This window comes from Somniosus microcephalus, chromosome 8 (assembly GCF_052327205.1).
Source record: "Somniosus microcephalus isolate GS21.2 chromosome 8, FLI_Smic_1.0, whole genome shotgun sequence".
NCBI classification, from domain to species: Eukaryota; Metazoa; Chordata; class Chondrichthyes; order Squaliformes; family Somniosidae; genus Somniosus; species Somniosus microcephalus.
The window spans coordinates 6,412,885-6,435,589 of record NC_140994.1 but is presented as its reverse complement, the minus strand read 5'-3'; the positions used below and the strand labels follow the sequence as shown (position 1 = coordinate 6,435,589).

Sequence of the window (22,705 nt, the reverse complement as noted above, 5' to 3'; positions counted from 1 at the left end):
CAGGCTGGAATCCAATTGAGGGGTTCGGGGGGTTTATATACAGAATAACAGATACCCGGGAGTGAGTTACAGGCTGGAATCTAATCGAGGAGTTCGGGGGGGTTTATATATAGAATAACGGATACCCGGGAGTGAGTTACAGGCTGGAATCTAATCAGGGGTTCGGGGGGAAGAATATCTGAGATTTAGTTACAGGAGTTTAATCGATGGGTTTCGATGCTGTTACACTCAGCTGTTGATTGCTGTCATGTGGGACCCAAGCTGTGATCTGGCCAGGTGTATTAGCTAACGTAAAGTTTCAGTGAGGACTATGTGGTCTGGGGCCCTCACCTCCCCTGACAGCAGCTGTCAGTGTGGACACTGACCGTCCATCCTCTCCACGGCCCCTCACGGGTGAATGTGTGCGAAAGATCACAGCAGAGTCACTCTGTGTGCTTGTGGGCACTGGGAAACCGCGGTGTATAAATTACACGGGACTGCACCTAAAGAGAGGGGGCTCATTACCGCAGAGAGCACAGTAATCCTCTGAAGGGTAATGAGGCTAATGAGACCATTCGACAAGCTCACCCTCTGGAACAGACCCTGCAGAGTTGGATGTCATTAACCCAATAAAACAATAAAGACAACCTGGAGCCACAGTGAAAAAAAAACACCTTAACAGGAGTGACTGCTGGTGCACTGGGTGAGGCATCGCTCCGGACTTACACAGGAGTGACTGCTGGTGCACTGGGTGAGGCATCGCTCCGGACTCACACAGGAGTGACTGCTGGTGCACTGGGAGAGGCATCGCTCCGGACTCACACAGGAGTGACTGCTGGTGCACTGGGAGAGGCATCGCTCCGGACTCACACAGGAGTGACTGCTGGTGCACTGGGAGAGGCATCGCTCCGGACTCACACAGGAGTGACTGCTGGTGCACTGGGTGAGGCATCGCTCCGGACTTACACAGGAGTGACTGCTGGTGCACTGGGTGAGGCATCGCTCCGGACTCACACAGGAGTGACTGCTGGTGCACTGGGAGAGGCATCGCTCCGGACTCACACAGGAGTGACTGCTGGTGCACTGGGTGAGGCATCGCTCCGGACTTACACAGGAGTGACTGCTGGTGCACTGGGAGAGGCATCGCTCCGGACTCACACAGGAGTGACTGCTGGTGCACTGGGAGAGGCATCGCTCCGGACTCACACAGGAGTGACTGCTGGTGCACTGGGTGAGGCATCGCTCCGGACTTACACAGGAGTGACTGCTGGTGCACTGGGTGAGGCATCGCTCCGGACTCACACAGGAGTGACTGCTGGTGCACTGGGAGAGGCATCGCTCCGGACTCACACAGGAGTGACTGCTGGTGCACTGGGAGAGGCATCGCTCCGGACTCACACAGGAGTGACTGCTGGTGCACTGGGAGAGGCATCGCTCCGGACTCACACAGGAGTGACTGCTGGTGCACTGGGAGAGGCATCGCTCCGGACTCACACAGGAGGCGTGAAAGTCCCTTTTGTCCACTTGCTGTAAGGATCCTACGTGAAATGAGACGGGGCAGTCGCAAACCAGCCTGAGTGGGCACAGATCCACAGCTAGGCAGGACTGATGGACATGGTGGGAATGTGGGATTGAGGGACATGGTGGGAATGTGGGATTGAGGGACATGGTGGGAATGTGGGACTGAGGGACATGGTGGGAATGAGGGATATGGTGGGAATGTGTGACATGGTGGGAATGTGGGACTGAGGGACATGGTGGGAATGAGGGATATGGTGGGAATGTGTGACATGGTGGGAATGTGGGACTGAGGGATATGGTGGGAATGTGGGACTGAGGGATACGGTGGGAATGTGGGATTGAGGGACATGGTGGGAATGTGGGATTGAGGGACATGGTGGGAATGCGGGACTGAGGGACATGGTGGGAATGTGGGACTGAGGGATTGAGGGACATGGTGGAAATGTGGGACTGAGGGATATGGTGGGAATGTGGGATTGAGGGATATGGTGGGAATGTGGGATTGAGGGATACGGTGGGAATGTGGGACTGAGGGACAAGGTGAGAATGTGGGATTGAGGGATATGGTGGGAATGTGGGACTGAGGGATATGGTGGGAATGTGGGACTGAGGGATTGAGGGATATGGTGGGAATGTGGGACTGAGGGACGGTGGGAATGTGGGACTGAGGGATATGGTGGGAATGTGGGACTGAGGGATTGAGGGATATGGTGGGACTGAGGGACGGTGGGAATGTGGGACTGAGGGACATGGTGGGTTGAATTTTGTTTTGGGTATGGGCTTGTCGAGCCTAACGGCCTTTTCCTGTTCTTAAAATTATTCTGCTGAAACCAGTGCTTGTCCTGTCCACTAAAGGTCCAGCTTCCACTGACCGCTCACCCAGTCCTGTCCACTAAAGGTCCAGCTTCCACTGACCGTTCACCCAGTCCTGTCCACTAAAGGTCCAGCTTCCACTGACCGTTCACCCAGTCCTGTCCACTAAAGGTCCAACTTCCACTGACCGTTCACCCAGCCCTGTCCACTAAAGGTCCAGCTTCCATTGACCGTTCACCCAGTCCTGTCCACTAAAGGTCCAGGTTCCACTGACCGTTCACCCAGCCCTGTCCACTAAAGGTCCAGCTTCCACTGACCGTTCACCCAGCCCTGTCCACTAAAGGTTGAGGTTCTACTGACCGTTCACCCAGTCCTGTCCACTAAAGGTCCAGGTCCCACTGACCGTTCACCCAGTCCTGTCCACTAAAGGTCCAGGTTCCACTGACCGTTCACCCAGACACCTCAACGAGAGAAATAAATCCAGTTTACCTTAATGGTTCTGTCCCCGGAGGCGGACACAATATATTTGTCGTCAAAATCTACCACGTTGACAGCTGCCCGATGGCCCACCAGCACCCTCCTCAGGGTGATGTCGCTGGGCGAGGCCAAGGCCCAGACAGCGATGGAGCGGTCCTTGGAGCAGGTCACCATCATTCCATTGCTGAAGCGCAGGTGCAGGACAGCCTCGCAGTGGTGAATCAGCGTGTTCAGCATCTCGCCCGTGGAGTCATCCCACACTCTGTAAACCAGGAATTCCATTACAAATCACACTGGCCGAACTCCAAACCATTGTCGACACCTTCACCGAAGCATACAAGAGCATAGGCCTTACACTAAACATCCATAAGACAAAGGTCCTCTACTAACCTGCCCCCGCCATACAGTACTGCCCCCCGATTATCAAAATCCACGACGAAGCCTTGGACAACGTGGACCACTTTCCATACCTCGGGAGCCTACTGTCAACAAGGGCAGACGTCAATGACGAAGTCCAACACCGCCTTCAGTGTGCCAGTGCAGCCTTCGGTTGCCTGAGGAAGAGAGTGTTTGAAGACCAGGACCTCAAACCCGGCACTAAGCTCATGGTCTACAGAGCAGCAGTGATACCCGCCCTGCTGTATGCCTCAGAGACATGGACCATGTACAGCAGGCACCTCAAAGCACTGGAGAGGTACCACCAACGCTGCCTCCACAAGATCCTGCAAATCCATTGGCAGGATAGGCGCACCAACGTCACTGTACTCGCTCAGGCCAACATCCCCAGCATCGAAGCTTTGATCAGCTCCGATGGACGGGCCACATCGTCCGCATGCCCGATACGAGACTCCCAAAACAAACGCTTTACTCAGAGCTCTGACACAGCAAGAGAGCCCCAGGTGGGCAGAGGAAATGCTTCAAGGACACCCTCAAAGCCTCCTTGAAAAAGTGTAACATCCCCACCGACACCTGGGAATCCCTGGCCCAAGACCACACAACGTGGAAGAGAAGCATCCGGGAAGGCGCCGAACACCTCGAGTCTCTTCGCCGGGAGCAAGCGGAAGCCAAGCGCAAACAGCAGAAGGAGCGCACGTCAACCCAAGCACCCTACCCACCCGCCCCTTCAACCACCGTCTGCCCCACCTGTGACAGAGACTGTAGGTCCCGCATTGGACTCATCAGTCACCTGAGAACTCATTTTTAGTGTGGAAGCAAGTCATCCTCAGTTCCGAGGGACTGCCTAAGAAGAAGAAGTGTCTAACCTGTGCTGTACCTGCCCTGGGAGTGTTTGATGGGACAGTGTAGAGGGAGCTTTACTCTGTATCTAACCCGTGCTGTACCTGCCCTGGGAGTGTTTGATGGGACAGTGTAGAGGGAGCTTTACTCTGTATCTAACCCGTGCTGTACCTGCCCTGGGAGTGTTTGATGGGACAGTGTGGAGGGAGCTTTACCTGACTGTGGAGTCCGAGGATCCGGTGATAACCATCCTGTCATCATATTGTAGACAAAGCACTGAGCCCGTGTGTCCAGTTAGAATCCGCCTGCATTCCAATGTGTTCTTATCCCAGACCTGGGAAAAACACAAACAAAGTGAAAACAAGGCAGAGACACACACATGCCACTCCACCGCACATCCCGTGTTACGAGCAGGAAAACAAAGCAATAGCAACTTTCAAAAGGGAATGGGATAACATAGGATATACGGCACAGAAACAGGCCATTCGGCCCAACCAGTCCGTGCTGGTGTTTATGCTCCACTCGAGCCTCCTCCCGTCTTTCCTCATCTAACTCTATCAGCATAACCCTCGATTCCTTTCTCCCTCATATGCTTATCTCGCCTCCCCTTAAATACATCTATACTATTCGCCTCAACCACTCCCTGTGGTAGCGAGTTCCACATTCTCACCACTCTCTGGGTAAAGAAGTTTCTCCTGAATTCCCTATTTGATTTCTTGGTGACTATCTTATATTGATGGCCTCTAGTTATGCTCCTCCCCACAAGTACAAAGGCACCATCTACAAGGCACAAGTCAGGAGTGTGATGGAATACTCACCACTTGCCTGGATGAGTGCAGCTCCAACAACACTCAAGAAGCTCGACATCATTCAGGATAAAGCAGCCCGCTTGATTGGCACTCCATCCACCACCTTCAACATTCACTCCCTCCACCACCGGCGCACTGTGGCTGCAGTGTGTACCATCTACAAGATGCACTGCAGCAACTCGCCAAAGCTCCTTCAACAGCACCTTCCAAACCCGCGACCTCTACCACTTAGAAGGACAAGGGCAGCAGACGCATGGGAACATCACCACCTACAAGTTCCCCTCCAAGCCACACACCATCCTGACTTGGACCTGTATCGCCGTTCCTTCACTGTCGCTGGGCCAAAATCCTGGAACTCCCTTCCTAACAGCATTGTGGGTGTACCTACACCATATGGACTGCAGAGGTTCAAGAAGGCGGCTCACCACCATCTTCTCAAGGGCAATTAGGGATGGGCACTAAATGCAGGCCTAGCCAGCGACGCCCACATCCCATCAATGAATAAAAATGAATAAAAAAAGTGGAAACATTCTCTCTGTATCCACTCTATCAAAACCTTTCATAATTTTAATGACCTCTATTAGGTCACCGCTCAGCCTTCTCCCATTCAATCTTTCCTGGATAAATACTTGAAAATGAAAAATTTGCAGGGAAAGAGCGGGGAGTGGGACTAATTGAAGAGCTCCTTCAAAGAGGCACGATGTGTCGAGTGGCTTCCTTCTGTGTAGAATGATTCTATAAGAGACACACACACACTCCCATCTCACCCCCCCACGGCATAGACAAAATACCAGCACATCTGCTCAACATCTGGCCCGCCAGGAGACAGCATTCCCAAAATGCTTCCACCTCGGTAATACTGGCAGCTGTAAAGCCCAGGTCTGATACAGACCAAATCAAATCAAATCAAATCAACTTTTATTGTCATTGTTAGTGCACAAGTGCATTACAACGAAATGTAGGCTTGCGGCTCCCGAGAGTGTACAATTTGGATTAGGACACTTAAACATTTCAACATACATTTGTACATATATATTAGCATAAATATGACCATAATAAAGTGCATCGGCAGATGTGCAGGCTTTAGTGTTTATTTGTGGAGTTCAGTAGGATGACAGCCCTGGGAAAGAAGCTGTTCCTAAATCTGGTTGTACGGGTGCGAATGCATCTGTAGCGTCTTTCAGATGGTAGGAGGGCGAACAGACTGTGGCTGGGGTGGGTAGGGTCTTTGATGATGGACCGTGCCCTCCGTAGGCAGCGTTTCTGATATATATGTTCTATGGTCGGTAGCCAGGTGCCGGTAATGCGTTGGGCAGTTTTGACTACCCGCTGCAGGGCTTTCCGGTCATGGGAGCTACAGCTGCCGTACCATACCGTGATACAGTTTGTCAGGATGCTCTCTATAGTGCAGCGGTAGAAGTTAGAGAGGATCGGGGGTGACAGATTACATCCCTTCAGCCTCCTCAAGAAATATAGGCGCTGCTGGGCCTTCTTCACCAGAGAGGAGGTGTTGAGGGACCAGGAGAGGTCTTCCGTGATGTGGACTCCGAGGAACTTAAAGCTGGCCACCCTTTCCACCTCCGCCCCATTGATGTGGATGGGGGTGTGACTTCCGCCTTTGGACTTCCTGAAGTCCACGATTATTTCCTTTGTTTTCTTGGTGTTAAGGGCCAGGTTGTTGTCGGCGCACCACTTCACGAGATGCTGGACCTCCTCCCTGTAGGCTGACTCATCGTTGTTGGTGATCTGGCCTACTACCGTGGTGTCATCTGCAAACTTGATGATGGTGTTGGAACCATGCACAGCCACACAGTCGTGGGTGAAGAGGGAGTAGAGGAGGGGGCGCAGCACACATCCTTGTGGGGCCCCCGTGTTCAGGGTCGGGGGGGGGAGGTGTGGTTGCCTAATTTGACAGACTGGGGTCTGTTTGTTAGGAAGTCCAGGGTCCAGTTGCAGAGGGAAGTGTTCAGGCCAAGAGTTTGGAGTTTGGTGGCCAGCTTGTTGGGGACGATAGTGTTGAATGCTGAGCTGTAGTCTATAAACAACATTCTGATGTAGGTCTCCTTACCATCTAGGTGATTCAGTGCCGAGTGTAGAGCAGTAGTGATTGCATCCTCCGTTGATCTGTTTGCCCGATAGGCAAACTGGTGTTGGTCAAGGGAGGCAGGAACACTGGCTTTGATGTGGGCTAAGACCAGTCTCTCGAAACACTTCATTATGATGGGTGTGAGTGCGACAGGTCGATAGTCGTTCAGACACGTCACAGCCGCTTGTTTAGGCACAGGAATGATGGTGGCGGTCTTGAAGCATGTAGGGACTACTGCCTGGGCCAATGACAGGTTGAAGATGGCGGTGAAGACATCAGCCAGCTGATCAGCACATTCCTTGAGTACCCGTCCAGGGATGCTATCCGGTCCAGTAGCCTTTCGTGTGTTCACTCTGCGTAAAGCGCCCCTTACGTCGGAGGTCGACAGAGTGAGCACCTGGTCTTCCGGGGGTGGCAAGGCTTTGGTAGCCGATTACCGATCCTCTATCACTGGTTGTGCAACCAGCCCCTCTCTCTGTACCTGGGTTAGGATGCAGTACAAACCCTGGCCGTTTTTGTAACCCTTCCACCTCCGTCATAACCGACCCTGCCTGTCTCTCTCTCTGTTATCAATCCTACTATAGTCAGGGCTCCTCTAAACTCTCCTTTCTTGTTCCTCTCCAGCTCCAAATCCCACGGTCCGACACTCCCCCTTCCTCCTTGTGTTGCTGTGTCAGCCGTGGCTCAGTGGGCAGCACTCTCGCCTCTGAGTCAGAAGGTCGTGGGTTCAGAGTCCCACTCCAGAGACTTGAGCACAAAAATCCAGGCGGACACTCCCAGTGCAGTGCTGAGGGAGTGCTGCACTGTCGGAGGTGCCGTCTTTCGGGTGAGATGTTAAACCGAGGCCCCGTCTGCCCTCTCAGGTGGATGGAAAAGATCCCGTGGCACTATTTTGAAGAAGAGCAGGGGAGTTATCCCCGGTGTCCTGGGTTAATATTTATCCCTCAATCAACATCACTAAAAACAGATTATCTGGTCCTTATCACACGGCTGTTTGTGGGAGCTTGCTGTGCACAAATAGGCTGCTGCATTTCCGACATTACAACAGTGACTACACTTCAAAAAGTACTTCATTGGTTGTTAAGCGCTTTGGGACGTCCTGAGGTCGTGAAAGGCGCTATAGAAATGCAACTGCTTCCTTCCTTTCTTTCCATGTTGCTATCAACTCTCGTCGCCCTGCTCTAACTCATTCTCCGTCAGGACCTCATGCCTGTAGAACTCCTCATCCTCTCAGTCTCCTCTTCCTCCTTCAGTCTGCATCACCACTGAGCCTAAGTACATAAGAAATAGGAGGAGTCAGCCATTCGGCCCCTCGAGCCTGCTCCGCCATTTAATAAGATCATGGCTGGTCCGATTTTGGCCTCAACTCCACTTTCCCGCCCGCTCCCCATAACCCTCGACTCCCCTGTTGCTCAGAAATCTGTCTATCTCTGCCTTGAATATATTCAATGACTCCGCTTCCACAGCTCTCTGGGGTCGAGAATTCCAAAGATTCACGATCCTCAGAGAAGAAATTCCTCCTCAGCTCCGTCTTAAATGGGTGACACCTTATTCTGAGACTCTGCCCCCTCATTCTAGATTACCCGACGAGGGTTCTAGATTACCCGACGAGGGTTCTAGATTACCCGACGAGGGTTCTAGATTCCCTGACGAGGTTTCTAGATTCCCTGACGAGGGTTCTAGATTCCCTGACGAGAGTTCTAGATTCCCTGACGAGGGTTCTAGATTACCCGACGAGGGTTCTAGATTCCCTGACGAGGGTTCTAGATTCCCTGACGAGGGTTCTAGATTCCACGACGAGGGCTCTAGATTACCCGACGAGGGTTCTAAATTCCCCGACGAGGGTTCTAGATTCCCTGACGAGGGTTCTAGATCCCCCAACGAGGGCTCTAGATTACCCGACGAGGGCTCTAGATTCCCCGACGAGGGTTCTAGATTCCCCGGCGAGGGTTCTAGATTCCCTGACGAGGGTTCTAGATTCCCTGACGAGGGTTCTAGATTACCCGATGCGGGTTCTAGATTCCCTGATGAGGGTTCTAGATTACCTGACGAGGGTTCTAGATTACCCGATGAGGGTTCTAGATTCCCCGATGAGGGTTCTAGATTCCCCGAGGGTTCTAGATTACCCGACGAGGGTTCTAGATTACCCGACGAGGGTTCTAGATTCCCTGACGAGGGTTCTAGATTCCCTGACCCTTCCCTTTCCTCACCTGGTGTTCACAAGCCCCCCTTTCAGCAGGAAAGGAAAGAAAGACTTTCATTTCTATAGCGCCTTTCATGACCACTGGACATCTCAAAGCGCTTTACAGCCAATGAAGTACTTTTGAAGTGTAGTCACTGTTGTAATGTAGGAAACGCGGCAGCCAATTTGGACACAGCAAGCTCCCACAAACAGCAATGTGATAATGACCAGATCATCTGTTTTAGTGATGTTGATTGAGGGGCAACTATTGGCCCAGGACACGGGGGATAACTTCCCTTCCTATCTTCAAAATAGAGCCATGGAATCCTTTACATCCACCTGAGAGAGCAGACGGGGCCTCGGTTCAACGTCTCGTCCGACAGTACTGCCCCTCCGACAGTGCAGCGTGTTGTATCCGTGTGTTAATGGAGACACAGAATGCAGGAGTTGGTTTCACAGGTGTTTACTGAACAAAGTCTGGAGGTGAACTAACAGATACAAGACACTATACAGGCTTATATAGCCTGAGTGGCCATTACCGGCATTACAGTACACAGGGGGCTCTTAAAGGCACATACACCACAATTCCTCCCCTTTTAGACAACCAGTACATAACATTTTAAGTAATCATTAATTAACATGTTACAAGAACAATAATCTACACATTTGCTGCAGTTAATCAATTATAAGTCAGTCTCTCTGGAGGCTTCCTGACTCGGTCCGGATAACGCCTCGGTGGTGTAGTAGTTTTTGGTGGTGTAGTAGGTTCTTTTGGCAAGGTCGATTCGGCTTGAATGCCAGTGTCGGGTTCATCGGGTTCCAGTATCGCCGGATCGGAGGTAGATACTATGGGTATCTCTGCTTCATCATTAGGTGTATAGAGTTGTGGTGTAGGTTGTCCCTTTTCGGATGACTCTATGATCCGGTCAGCATGGCGCCTTATTATGCTTTCTCCAATGTCCACGGTATACATCAGCGGTCCTAGTCGTGTGCAAATAGTTCCAGGCTGCCATTTCTCGGTACGGTAGTCCCGGGCCAAAACTTGTTGACCTATCTGGAAGGTTCTAGTTGGCCTTTCATTCATGCCTTGAAATTGCCGGTTCTCCACGTCCCTTCTGATGTTTGGCTTGATCAAATCCAGCCGGCATCTTAGGCTTCTATTGAAGAACATCATGGCGAGAGTTTGGTTTGTAACCACATGTGTTGCATTCCTGTATGCAAACAAGAAGTTATCTACCTTATGCTGTAGATTTATGTCTTCATTACCCATGGCCTTTATGGCCTTCTTGAAGGTCTGGACAAACCTTTCAGCCAATCCATTGGTGGCGGGATGGTATGGGGCGGACGTGTAGTGCTTAACCCCATTGTTTTTTAAGAGCTTCCTGAATTCTTCGGACACAAATTGCGGTCCATTATCAGAACAGATCTGTTCAGGCAGCCCATTCCTGGCAAATATGGTCCTTAATACTGTGATGGTTTTTTCCGTGGTGGTGGAGGACATCTTTATTACCTCCGGCCACTTGGAGTGTGCATCAACCGCGATTAAGAACATTGAGTCCATAAATGGACCAGCAAAGTTGATGTGTACCCTTTGCCATGGAGATGAGGGCCACTCCCATGGATGTAGAGGGGCTTGTGGTGGGGCGTTTTGGACCTTCTGGCATCCTAGGCAGCTCTTGGTCATTTCTTCGATGTCTCCATCGATACCTGGCCACCACACAAACACTCTGGCTAGGTTCTTCATTTTCACTCCACCCAGATGCCCCTCGTGAAGCTCCTTTAGCACTTTATCCTGGAGTTTGGGTGGAATCACCACTCTGGATCCACACATCAAGGTTCCTCGGCACACTGACAGCTGTTCTCTTCTTTGCGAGAATGCTGGCAACAGTGGTTCGCCATGTGCTGGCCATCCCTTCACCGTTAAATCGTAGACTCGTGAGCGAGTCGGGTCATTTCTCATTTCCTTTTCAATGGCAGAATTTGTTACTGGTAGACAGTCCACTATGGTTGAGTGGAACATCTCCACTGAGTCCACTGTAGGTGCCTCTTCTACCGTTGGCAACGGTAGGCGCGATAAACCGTCAGCATTCCCATGCTGTTTTGATCCTTTGTATTCTATGTCATATTGGTGTGCCCCTAGGAAAAGGGACCACCTCTGTAGCCTTTGCGCTGTCATAATGGGAACACCCTTTTTAGGGTTGAATATGGAGACGAGGGGTTGATGGTCAGTCAACAAGGTAAATTTTTGTCTGTGTAGGTAATGGTTGAATTTCTTCACTCCCCATACCAGGCTGAGTGCTTCCCTGTCGATCTGGGCATAGTTACGCTCAGCTGAGTTCAATGAGCGTGATGCAAAAGCTATCGGCCGCTCCGAGCCATCAGGGAATCTATGCGATAATACCGCTCCTACGCCGTAAGGGGATGCATCGCACGCCAGTCTGATTGGCAGTGATGGGTTGTAATGAGCCAAAACTTCCTTGGACGTGATCAAGCCTTTGCATTTATGGAAGGCACGTTTACAGTCTTCGCTCCATTTCCAAATTACTCCCGTTTGTAGCAGTTCGTTAAGAGGGTGCAGAAGAGTTGACAAGTTCGGTAAAAATTTATGATAGTAATTTATCAATCCCAGGAACGACCTTAATTGTGAGACATTTTCAGGTGCTGGGGCTTTTATGACCGCTTCGATTTTTTCAGGTGACTTATGCAACCCTTCCTCGTTAATTATGTGGCCACAATATGATATTTGTTTCTGGAAAAATTCGCACTTGGGGCGATTTGCTCGTAGGCCCCGTTCTCTCAGCCTCGTGAGCACCTGCTCCAAATTGGCAAGGTGCTCGTTGTCATTTTCTCCTGTTACAAGGATGTCGTCTAGGTAGCATTGAGTCCCCGGTATCCCTTGGAGGACTTGCTCCATAGCTCTTTGCCAGATAGCTGGAGCTGATGCTGCTCCGAAAACCAGTCGATTGTACTGGTACAGGCCTTTGTGTGTATTTATCATGAGATACTTTTTAGAGGCCTCTTCAACCTCCATCTGTAGATATGCCTGTGCCAAGTCAATTTTGGTGAAACGTTTCCCTCCGGATAGTGAGGCGAAAATATCTTCTATCCTCAGAAGAGGATACTGTACCGTGTGAAGGACCGGGTTTACAGTCACCTTGAAGTCCCCACAGATGCGAATTTTTCTCTGTTCTTCAGATTTATCATTATTCAACGATTTCTTCATGACCGGGACGATGGGTGTTGCCCACTCGCTCCAATCTATCTTGGATAATACGCCTGCCTTTTCCAAATTCTCCAGCTCTGCCTCGACTGCTGGACGAATTGCGTATGGCACCGGCCTTGCCTTAAAAAACTTGGGAATTGCCGCATCTTCCACTTTTATTGAGGCGGTGACGCCTTTCAAGGTTCCTAGTTCCTGTTGAAACACTTCCTTGGCGTTGGCCAAGATGTCTTTTAATCGTTCAGGTATGACGTCATCATCATTTTTTTTCTTACTGGTCACCGTCAGTGCCTGAATGGAGTGCCAGTCTAAACGTATCTTCCTGATCCATTCACGTCCCAACAGCGGTGGACCACCATCTTGCAGAACGTATAAATACAACTTCTGTATTTCCTTGCCGTTGTATACAACAGGCACCCTTATTTTCCCTTTGGGGTATACTTTCTGCCCCGTATATGTTTTCAAGATAATGGATGTGTCTTTCAAAGGTATATGCGGAAATAGCCGCTCGTAATCCCGTCGACTTATGACGGTCAGAGCTGATCCTGTATCTAGCTCCATTTTAACTGGGGACCCCGCTATCGTGAGGGTAACCCAAATGGTCTGGTAATCTTCTTTGGCAATTACGTTATGTAATTTGAGACAGCTTAGTCTCTTGTTTCCAGAGTCACTATTGCTCTTCTGGTCTTCGGAGCTACTGACCGTCATTATTTGTACCTTTCTGTACTTTTCTTTATTGATTTTTTTCCTGTCTGTGGATTTTTTTTTCCAGATCGGCATACACGTGCAATGTGTCCAATCTTTCTGCATTGTCTGCATGCTTTGTCCTTGAACCAGCAGTCCCTCTGGTCATGGGTGGATCTGCCGCAGCGATAACATCTCTCGAAACCCTGTGTCATTTCATGGGTGCCGAAGTCCTGTGGCTTTTGCTGTATCTCTGCAGCTCCTCTTGCGGCTGCTTCGTATGATACAGCCACACTGGAAGCCTTGTCCAGTGTCAAATCTTTCTCAGAAAGTAGCCTTTTCTGTGTTCCTTCACTTAGGAGACCGCAGACGAATTTGTCTCGAAGAGAATCTGCCAGTCCTGCCCCGAATTGGCAGTGCTTTGACAGCTTCCTTAATTCGGTGAGGTAATCAGCGTTACTTTCATTCTTGTGCTGATTTCTCCTGAAGAATTTGAATCGTTCCGCTATCAGCAGCGGTGTTGGGTTTAAGTGCTCCTGTAGGGTATCAACAATCTCCTTAAAATTCTTGTACTTCAGTTTGGCTGGAGTGATTAAGTTTTGTAACAGCCCATATGTCCTTGCGCCCATTAGATTTAGAAGTACTGATGCCTTTTTATCATCCTCTATTTCATTTGCTGTGCAATATACCTCCACTCTTTCCACATATGTGGTCCAATCCTCTATATCGCTATCGAAAGCAGTAATATTGCCAGTCTTAGGCATCCTGAAAAAAAATGGCGCCTCCCGCGCTTTTCCTTCCCCGCAGAAAAAAATGGCGCCTCCCGCACTTTCCCGCCGCTGCCGCTGCTGACAACGCTGTTCACCGCGGTTTTTATTTACATAGGTATTTTTAATAGGTGGAGACTCGTTCCCACCGGACTCTCTGGGACTTTTCCCTCCCTCTGCTTGGTCCGAACGCCGACCTGCTTTGCAGTGCCGGCCGTCTCCCGAGTGCTCCACCCTCTGTCTCTGTTTGCCTCCGCCTTCGCTGCTCGGCCCCGCTGCAGAGCCAGCCGATGGAGCCCCAGCCCGCAGCCCAGGAAGGATTATTGCAGTACCTGCCACCAGCTCGGTTAGCTGGTGAAACCAGTTTTTTTTTTCTTTCTTGTTTTTCTTCGACTTTCGTCTGAGGAATCGATCTCCTTGAGGTGCTGCCGAATTGCAGGCAAGTCCGTTTCCAATTCGTCGCCACTGTTGTATCCGTGTGTTAATGGAGACACGGAATGCAGGAGTTGGTTTCACAGGTGTTTACTGAACAAAGTCTGGAGGTGAACTAGCAGATACAAGACAGTATACAGGCTTATATAGCCCGAGTGGCCATTACCGGCATTACAGTACACAGGGGGCTCTTAAAGGCACATACACCACACAGTGCTCCCTCAGCACTGCACTGGGAGTGTCAGCCTAGATTTTGTGCTCAACTCTCTAGAGTGGGACTTGAACCCACAACCTCTGACTCCGAGGCGAGAGAGCGACCCACTGAGCCAAGGCCGACACCGTCAGGCCTAAGCAATCCATTTCCAAAGGAACTGAGGCCAGTTTTACTGCCTCTACTTCCGACCTGGTTCAACAGCAGCAAACTAAAATTTATCTTCATCTTTGGCAGACTAATGACAGGCTGGAATATCAATTACACAGGAGCGCAAATGAGGTAAATCCTTAGCATTCAGTGTGAGCTGCCTCGCTCTTATGATCCCGAGTGACCCGGAGCAGAGCCGAGCGTCTGTAGGAGGTGGGGGAGAGGAGATTCAATGGCCAGGTATTCCGTACATGGGTTCGATGTAGGAGGTGGGGGAGAGGAGATTCAATGGCCAGGTATTCCGTACATGGGTTCGATGTAGGAGGTGGGGGAGAGGAGATTCAATGGCCAGGTATTCCGTACATGGATTCGATGTAGGAGGTGGGGGAGAGGAGATTCAATGGCCAGGTATTCCGTACATGGGTTCGATGTCAGAGGTGGGGGAGAGGAGATTCAATGGCCAGGTATTCCGTACATGGATTCGATGTAGGAGGTGGGGGAGAGGAGATTCAATGGCCAGGTATTCCGTACATGGGTTCGATGTCGGAGGTGGGGGAGAGGAGATTCAATGGCCAGGTATTCCGTACATGGGTTCGATGTCGGAGGTGGGGGAGAGGAGATTCAATGGCCAGGTATTCCGTACATGGATTCGATGTAGGAGGTGGGGGAGAGGAGATTCAATGGCCAGGTATTCCGTACATGGGTTCGATGTAGGAGGTGGGGGAGAGGAGATTCAATGGCCAGGTATTCCGTACATGGGTTCGATGTCGGAGGTGGGGGAGAGGAGATTCAATGGCCAGGTATTCCGTACATGGGTTCGATGTCGGAGGTGGGGGAGAGGAGATTCAATGGCCAGGTATTCCGTACATGGGTTCGATGTCGGAGGTGGGGGAGAGGAGATTCAATGGCCAGGTATTCCGTACATGGGTTCGATGTAGGAGGTGGGGGAGAGGAGATTCAATGGCCAGGTATTCCGTACATGGGTTTGATGTGTGAAACATGTTTTTTTTATTAAACTGTATAAGACATTAGGATCATTTAATAATCTTGCTTTGTATTCAATTGCAGCATTTTAATTACAGGCAATTATTAAATTCATTAAAAAAAAAATAGAAATGGATTTTCAGTTCAAATGTGAGTTCGCACTCAGTGTTCCTTAGGCTAGCTGCTGATCTACATTTTGTGGGAGAATCATGCGGTAGATCGCGAACTCCTGGACAAGAATAGTGAGCTGACGACTGTGAATCGTGAGCTCCTCTCTGAGAATCGTGAGCTCCCCTCTGAGAATCGTGAGCTCCCCTCTGAGAATCGTGAGCTCCCCTCTGAGAATCGTGAGCTCCTCTCTGAGAATCGTGAGCTCCCCTCTGAGAATCGTGAGCTCCCCTCTGAGAATCGTGAGCTCCTCTCTGAGAATCGTGAGCTCCTCTCTGAGAATCGTGAGCTCCCCTCTGAGAATCGTGAGCTCCTCTCTGAGAATCGTGAGCTCCCCTCTGAGAATCGTGAGCTCCCCTCTGAGAATCGTGAGCTCCTCTCTGAGAATCGTGAGCTCCCCTCTGAGAATCGTGAGCTCCTCTCTGAGAATCGTGAGCTCCTCTCTGAGAATCGTGAGCTCCTCTCTGAGAATCGTGAGCTCCCCTCTGAGAATCGTGAGCTCCTCTCTGAGAATCGTGAGCTCCCCTCTGAGAATCGTGAGCTCCTCTCTGAGAGCAACGAGCTGAGCTAGGAGCTTGCGATCGTCAGCAGGGAGCTCCCGTTTGTTTTGACAGTGCCTGGCAGTATTTTCCGACATTTCTCTTGGAAAGTGCGGTGGAGAAAACAAGAGAACTCCATGGAGGGAGGGCTCTCCCAGATAACTGTGGGATTTGCGAGAAATCTATAGATAATGCAGCTAGAAGTGTCATAAAGAGAGAGAGCGATAAGAGCAAAGAGAAGATTGATGCCCTGGCTATTCCAAGGTCCCTTGTCACACGTGCAGCTCACCGCTTCTCTTGTTTTGGTACCAGCCGATGTCTCGGGCATTGGTTCATGACTGAAAATCTCGCAGCGAGGATTTGTCCAGTGGTAATACCCCAGATTTCTTCCGCAAGGAGTTGCGTATCTCGCCTGGACTTGCCTTGCAGGAGCCTCGGTCAACCCTGCCCATTCCCCTGCAACCCAAGTTCCCCTCCAAGTCACACACCATCCTGACTTAGATGGTTGTGGTGGTTGAAGGTCAATCATCACAGCCCCAGGACACCGCTGCAGGAGTTCCTCAGGGCAGTATCCTAGGCCCAACCATCTTCAGCTGCTTCAACAATGACCTTCCCTCCAACATAAGGTCAGAAATGGGCTTGTTCGCTGATGACTGCGCCATTCACAACTCCTCAGATAATGAAACAGTCCATGCCCATGCAACAAGTCCTGGACGACGTTCAGGCTTGGGCTGATAAGTGGCAGGTAACATTCGTGCCACAGAAGTGCCAGGCAATGACTATCTCCAACAAGCGAGAGTCTAACCACCTCCCTTGACATTCAACGGCATTACCATCGCCGAATCCCCCACCATTAACATCCTGGGGGTCACCATTGACCAGAAATTTAACGGGACCAGCCACACACATACTGTGGCAACAAGAGCAGGTCAGAGGCTGGGTATTCTGTGGCGAGTGTCTCACCTCCTGACTCCCCAAAGCCTTTCCACCATTTACAAAGCACAAGTCAGGAGTGTGATGGAATAAGTGTGATGGAATACTCTCCACTTGCCTGGATGAGTGCAGCTCCAACAACACTCAAGAAGCTCAACACCATCCAGGACAAAGCAGCCCGTTTGATTGGCACCCCATCCACCACCTTAAACATTCACTCCCTCCACCATCGGCGTACCGTGGATGCAGTGTGTACCATCTACAAGATGCACTGCAGCAACTCGCCAAGGCTTCTTCGGCAGCACTTTCCAAACCCACGACCTCTTCCACCTAGAAGGACAAGGGCAGCAGGCACATGGGAACACCACCACCTCCAAGTTCCCCTCCAAGTCACACACCATCCTGACTTAGAAGTATATCGCCGATCCTTCATCATCGCTGGGTCAAAATCCTGGAACTCCCTCCCTAACAGCACTGTGGGAGCACCTTCACCACACGGACTGCAGCGGTTCAAGAAGGCAGCTCACCACCACCTTCTCAAGGGGCAATTAGGGATGGGCAATAAATGCCGGCCTCGCCAGCGACGCCCACATCCCATAAACAAATTTAAAAAAAAATTCAGCCCATCGTGCCTGTGCCAGCTCTTTGAACGAGCTCTCCAATTAGTCCCACTCCCTGCTCTTTCTCCCATAGCCCAGCAAGTCTTTCCTTTTGAAGTATTTATCCAATTTCCTTTTGTAAGTTACTAATGAATCTGCTTCATCGACCTTTCAGGCAGCGCATTCCAGATCACAACTGTGTAAAAAAACTTCTCCTCGTCTCCCCTCTGGTTCTTTAGCCAATTATTTTAAGTCTGTGTCGTCTGGTTACCGACCCTCCTGCCACTGGAAACAGTTTCTCAATGAGATTTGATCTCATCTTTCCAGGGAAACAACTGTACTGTCTTCCGATTACAGGAGGGGTGTCCGAACAATGGTCCGTGGGTTACATGCAGCCCCCCAGCCATGGAGAAACCGGTCCTCAAAGCCCAGCCAACTCACTCCTATCGGCGTTTATGTTTCTTTATTGGCTGGGCCTTGAGGTTTGGAAAGGGCTGTTCTGAGCGCTGCTGCCTCGTTGGTGGATCAATCCTGCACCAGAACGCCCAGACCTGTCCGTATCAGCAGCCCGAGATACCTGGGAATTACGAGGAACAGGGATCGAAACATCAGGGGACCCCGAGGCTCCATGGATAACAAAACCACTGGGTATCCCTGGAATACAATATCTAGCTGTTTCTTAAATAAATGAAAGAAAAAGGAAGAAAAGAAAGAAAGACTTGCATTTCTATAGCGCCTTTCACCACCTCGGGACGTCCCAAAGAGCTTTACAGCCAATGAATTACTTTTTAAAGTGTGGTCACTGTTGTAATGTAGGAAACGCGGCAGCCAATTTGCGCACAGCAAGCTCCCACAAACAGCAATTTGACAATGACCAGATAATCTGTTTTAGTGATGTTGGATGCAGGAGAAATATTGTCCAGGACAGCGGGGAGAACTCCCCTGCTCTTCTTCGAAATAGTGCCACGGGATCTTTTACGTCCACCTGAGAGAACAGACGGAGCCTCGGTTTAACGTCTCATCCAAAAGACGGCACCTCTGATAGGGCAGCGCTTCCTCAGTACTGACCCTACGACAGTGCAGCGCGCCCTCAGTACTGCCCCTTCGACAGTGCAGCACTCCCTCAGTACTGCCCCTTCGACAGTGCAGCGCTCCCTCAGTACTGCCCCACCGACAGTGCGGCGCTCCCTCAGTACTGCCCCTCCGACAGTGCAGCACTCCCTCAGTACTGACCCTACGAAAGTGCAGCGCTCCCTCAGTACTGACCCTACGACAGTGCAGCGCTCCCTCAGTACTGCCCCTTCGACAGTGCAGCGCTCCCTCAGTACTGCCCCACCGACAGTGCGGCGCTCCCTCAGTACTGCCCCTCCGACAGTGCAGCACTCCCTCAGTACTGACCCTACGACAGTGCAGCGCTCCCTCAGTACTGCCCCTCCGACAGTGCAGCACTCCCTCAGTACTGACCCTACGAAAGTGCAGCGCTCCCTCAGTACTGACCCTACGACAGTGCAGCGCTCCCTCAGTACTGCCCCTTCGACAGTGCAGCGCTCCCTCAGTACTGCCCCACCGACAGTGCGGCGCTCCCTCAGTACTGCCCCTCCGACAGTGCAGCACTCCCTCAGTACTGACCCTACGACAGTGCAGCGCTCCCTCAGTACTGCCCCTCCGACAGTGCAGCGCTTCCTCAGTACTGCCCCTCCGACAGTGCAGCGCTCCCTCAGTACTGACCCTCCGACAGTGCAGCGCTCCCTCAGTACTGACCCTCCGACAGTGCAGCGTTCCCTCAGTACTGCCCCTCCGACAGTGCAGCGCTCCCTCAGTACTGCCCCTCCGACAGTGCAGCGCTCCCTCAGTACTGCCCCTCTGACAGTGCAGCGCTCCCTCAGTACTGCCCCTCCGACAGTGCAGCGCTTCCTCAGTACTGCCCCTCCGACAGTGCAGCGCTCCCTCAGTACTGACCCTCCGACAGTGCAGCGCTCCCTCAGTACTGACCCTCCGACAGTGCAGCGCTCCCTCAGTACTGCCCCTCCGACAGTGCAGCGCTCCCTCAGTACTGCCCCTCCGACAGTGCAGCGCTTCCTCAGTACTGCCCCTCCGACAGTGCAGCGCTCCCTCAGTACTGCCCCTCCGACAGTGCAGCGCTCCCTCAGTACTGACCCTCCGACAGTGCAGCGCTCCCTCAGTACTGCCCCTCCGACAGTGCGGCGCTCCCTCAGTACTGCCCCTCCGACAGTGCGGCGCTCCCTCAGTACTGCCCCTCCGACAGTGCGGCGCTCCCTCAGTACTGCCCCTCCGACAGTGCGGCGCTCCCTCAGTACTGACCCGCCGACAGTGCGGCGCTCCCTCAGTACTGCCCCTCCGACAGTGCAGCACTCCCTCAGTACTGCCCCTCCGACAGTGCAGCGCTCCCTCAGTACTGCCCCTCCGACAGTGCAGCGCTCCCTCAGTACTGCCCCTCTGACAGTGCAGCGCTCCCTCAGTATTGCCCCTCCGACAGTGCAGCGCTCCCTCAGTACAGCCCCTCCGACAGTGCAGCGCTCCCTCAGTACTGCCCCTCCGACAGTGCAGCGCTCCCTTCGCACTGCACTGGAGTGTCAGCCTGGGTTTTGTGCTCAGGTCTCCGGAGTGGGACTTGTTCCCACGACTTTCTGACTCCGAGGCGAGAGTGCTGCCCACTGAGCCACGGCTGACACTAGGACGAAGGGGAGAAAAGAAAGAATCGAAGACCAGCTCACCTTGATGGTGTTGTCTCTCAGCCCGCTGATGATCCTCTGGTCATCGTACTGTAGGCAGTACACTCCTTTACTGGCCTCGCTGTGACAGTGAATCCGCTGCAAACTGTGCTTCCCACAGCCCCAGTTCCACTCGATTGTCTGAGAAGGAGAAAAACGTAGGAGAATTGGATCTACAGTCAGGCTCCCACCCTTTCCAATACAATTACACCAGAATAAAGAAAGAAGACTTGCATTTCTATAGCGCCTTTCACAAACCCAGGGCGTCCCAAAGCGCTTTACAGCCAATGAAGAACTTTTGAAGTGTGGTCACTGTTGTAATGTAGGAAACGCAGCATCCAACAGCAAGATCTCACAAACAGCAATGTGATAATGGCCAGATAATCTGTTTTAATGATGTTGATTGAGGGATAAATATTGGCCAGGACACCGGGGAGAACTCCCCTGCTCTTCTTCAAAATAGTGCCCTGGGATCTTTTACGCCCACCCGAGAGAGCAGACGGGACCTCGGTTTAACGTCTCATCTGAAAGACGGCACCTCCGACAGTGCGGCGCTCCCTCAGTACTGTCCCTCCGACAGTGCAGCTCTCCCTCAGTACTGTCCCTCCGACAGTGCAGCTCTCCCTCAGTACTGCCCCTCTGACAGTGCAGCGCTCCCTCAGTACTGCCCCTCCGACAGTGCGGCGCTCCCTCAGTACTGCCCCTCCGACAGTGCAGCTCTCCCTCAGTACTGCCCCTCCGACAGTGCGGCGCTCCCTCAATACTGCCCCTCCGATAGTGCAGCCCTCCCTCAGTACTGCGCCTCCAACAGTGCAGCGCTCCCTCAGTATTGCCCCCTCCGACAGTGCAGCGCTCCCTCAGTACTGCCCCTCCGACAGTGCAGCTCTCCCTCAGTACTGCCCCTCCGGCAGTGTGGCGCTCCTTCAGTACTGCCCCTCCGACAGTGTGGCGCTCCATCAACACTGCCCCTCCGACAGTGCAGCGCTCCCTCAGTACTGCCCCTCTGACAGTGCAGCACTCCCTCAGTACTGCCCCTCCGACAATGCAGCGCTCCCTCAGTACTGCCCCTCCGACAGTGCAGCGCTCCCTCAGTATTGTCCCCTCTGACAGTGCAGCGCTCCCTCAGTACTGCCCCTCCAACAGTGCAGCGCCCCCTCAGTACTGCCCCTCCGACAGTGCAGCGCTCACTCAGTAATGACCCTCCGACAGAGCAGCGCTCCATCAGCATTACACTGGGAATGTCGGCCTGGATTATGTGCCGATGTATTTGGAATATTTTTCAAAAGCACATTTAAAGAAGTCTCCCCTCAGACCCTCTTTGTTAAAAGGAACTCAGATATTAACGAAGTGTGTAAACGAATTCTCAACATGTTAAATATTATTGAGTTACCATCGTCACTGTGTCCTACCTCGATGTCCTGTACGATCTTAGGATACAGGGCTCTGTAGAAGGAGTTGGGAGGGGTCCCACTATCTGCAGGTTTTAGCTTAAACAAATATTGACCCCTGGAAGAGAGTAATGATCATGGAGATAAGACAAGTGTAGCAGACTTGGTCATTTCACTTCACACTTATAAACCAGAGTGTTTCTTGTCTATTGACACCAATGTGTTGGTGGTAGGGCGGGAACACAGCAAACAAGAGCATTTTACAGCAATAAAGTTGATTAACTCAACAAACAGCAAAGCAAATAGTCTACAGAGTCTATTTAAAAAAGAGCCTCTGTGAACTACAGCAAACAAAACTCTTGACCGAAACTGCAGAAAAGTCTTCCGATAAAAGCAGGGTAATTTCTCCAACAAAATGCAGTGAATGGAGGATACTTACAGAATACAAATGCAGTGCGTAAAATCAATCGCAGCCACTGACAGCAGTGCGGGTCTCCAGGCATGATTGATGGGGGAATTACCAATCATCTCCATTCCAGCCGGAAATAGTGGTGTCACGATACGCGGCCCTAAAAAACTTTCCTTTACTCACTTCGTTTTGCACAAATATTGGTCCAGCCAGTTAACTACATTATTTGTAGTGAAATGGTGTTAGGGAAATTGATGGGATTGAAAGCCGATAAATCCTCAGGGCCTGATAATCTACATCCTAGGGTACTTAAGGAAGTGGCCCTAGAAATAGTAGATGCATTGCTGATCATCTTCCAACATTCGATGGAATCTGGAACAGTACCC

The 22,705-nt window shown here is 51.5% G+C and overlaps 1 protein-coding gene across 1 annotated transcript in view; it reads right to left on the bottom strand.

Moving 5' to 3' along the window:
• LOC147113267 (F-box and WD repeat domain-containing 11-B-like) overlaps nt 1–22,705 on the bottom strand; it is a 232,015-nt gene that overhangs the window by 35,400 nt on the left and 173,910 nt on the right. Inside the window, exons 6-9 of the mRNA XM_085996113.1 lie at nt 21,932–22,028; nt 20,526–20,663; nt 4,242–4,360; nt 2,803–3,052 (exon numbers count right to left, since the gene is read on the bottom strand). Coding sequence (XP_085852239.1) covers nt 2,803–3,052; nt 4,242–4,360; nt 20,526–20,663; nt 21,932–22,028 — 604 coding nt within the window. The remainder of the gene's footprint in view (nt 1–2,802; nt 3,053–4,241; nt 4,361–20,525; nt 20,664–21,931; nt 22,029–22,705) is intronic.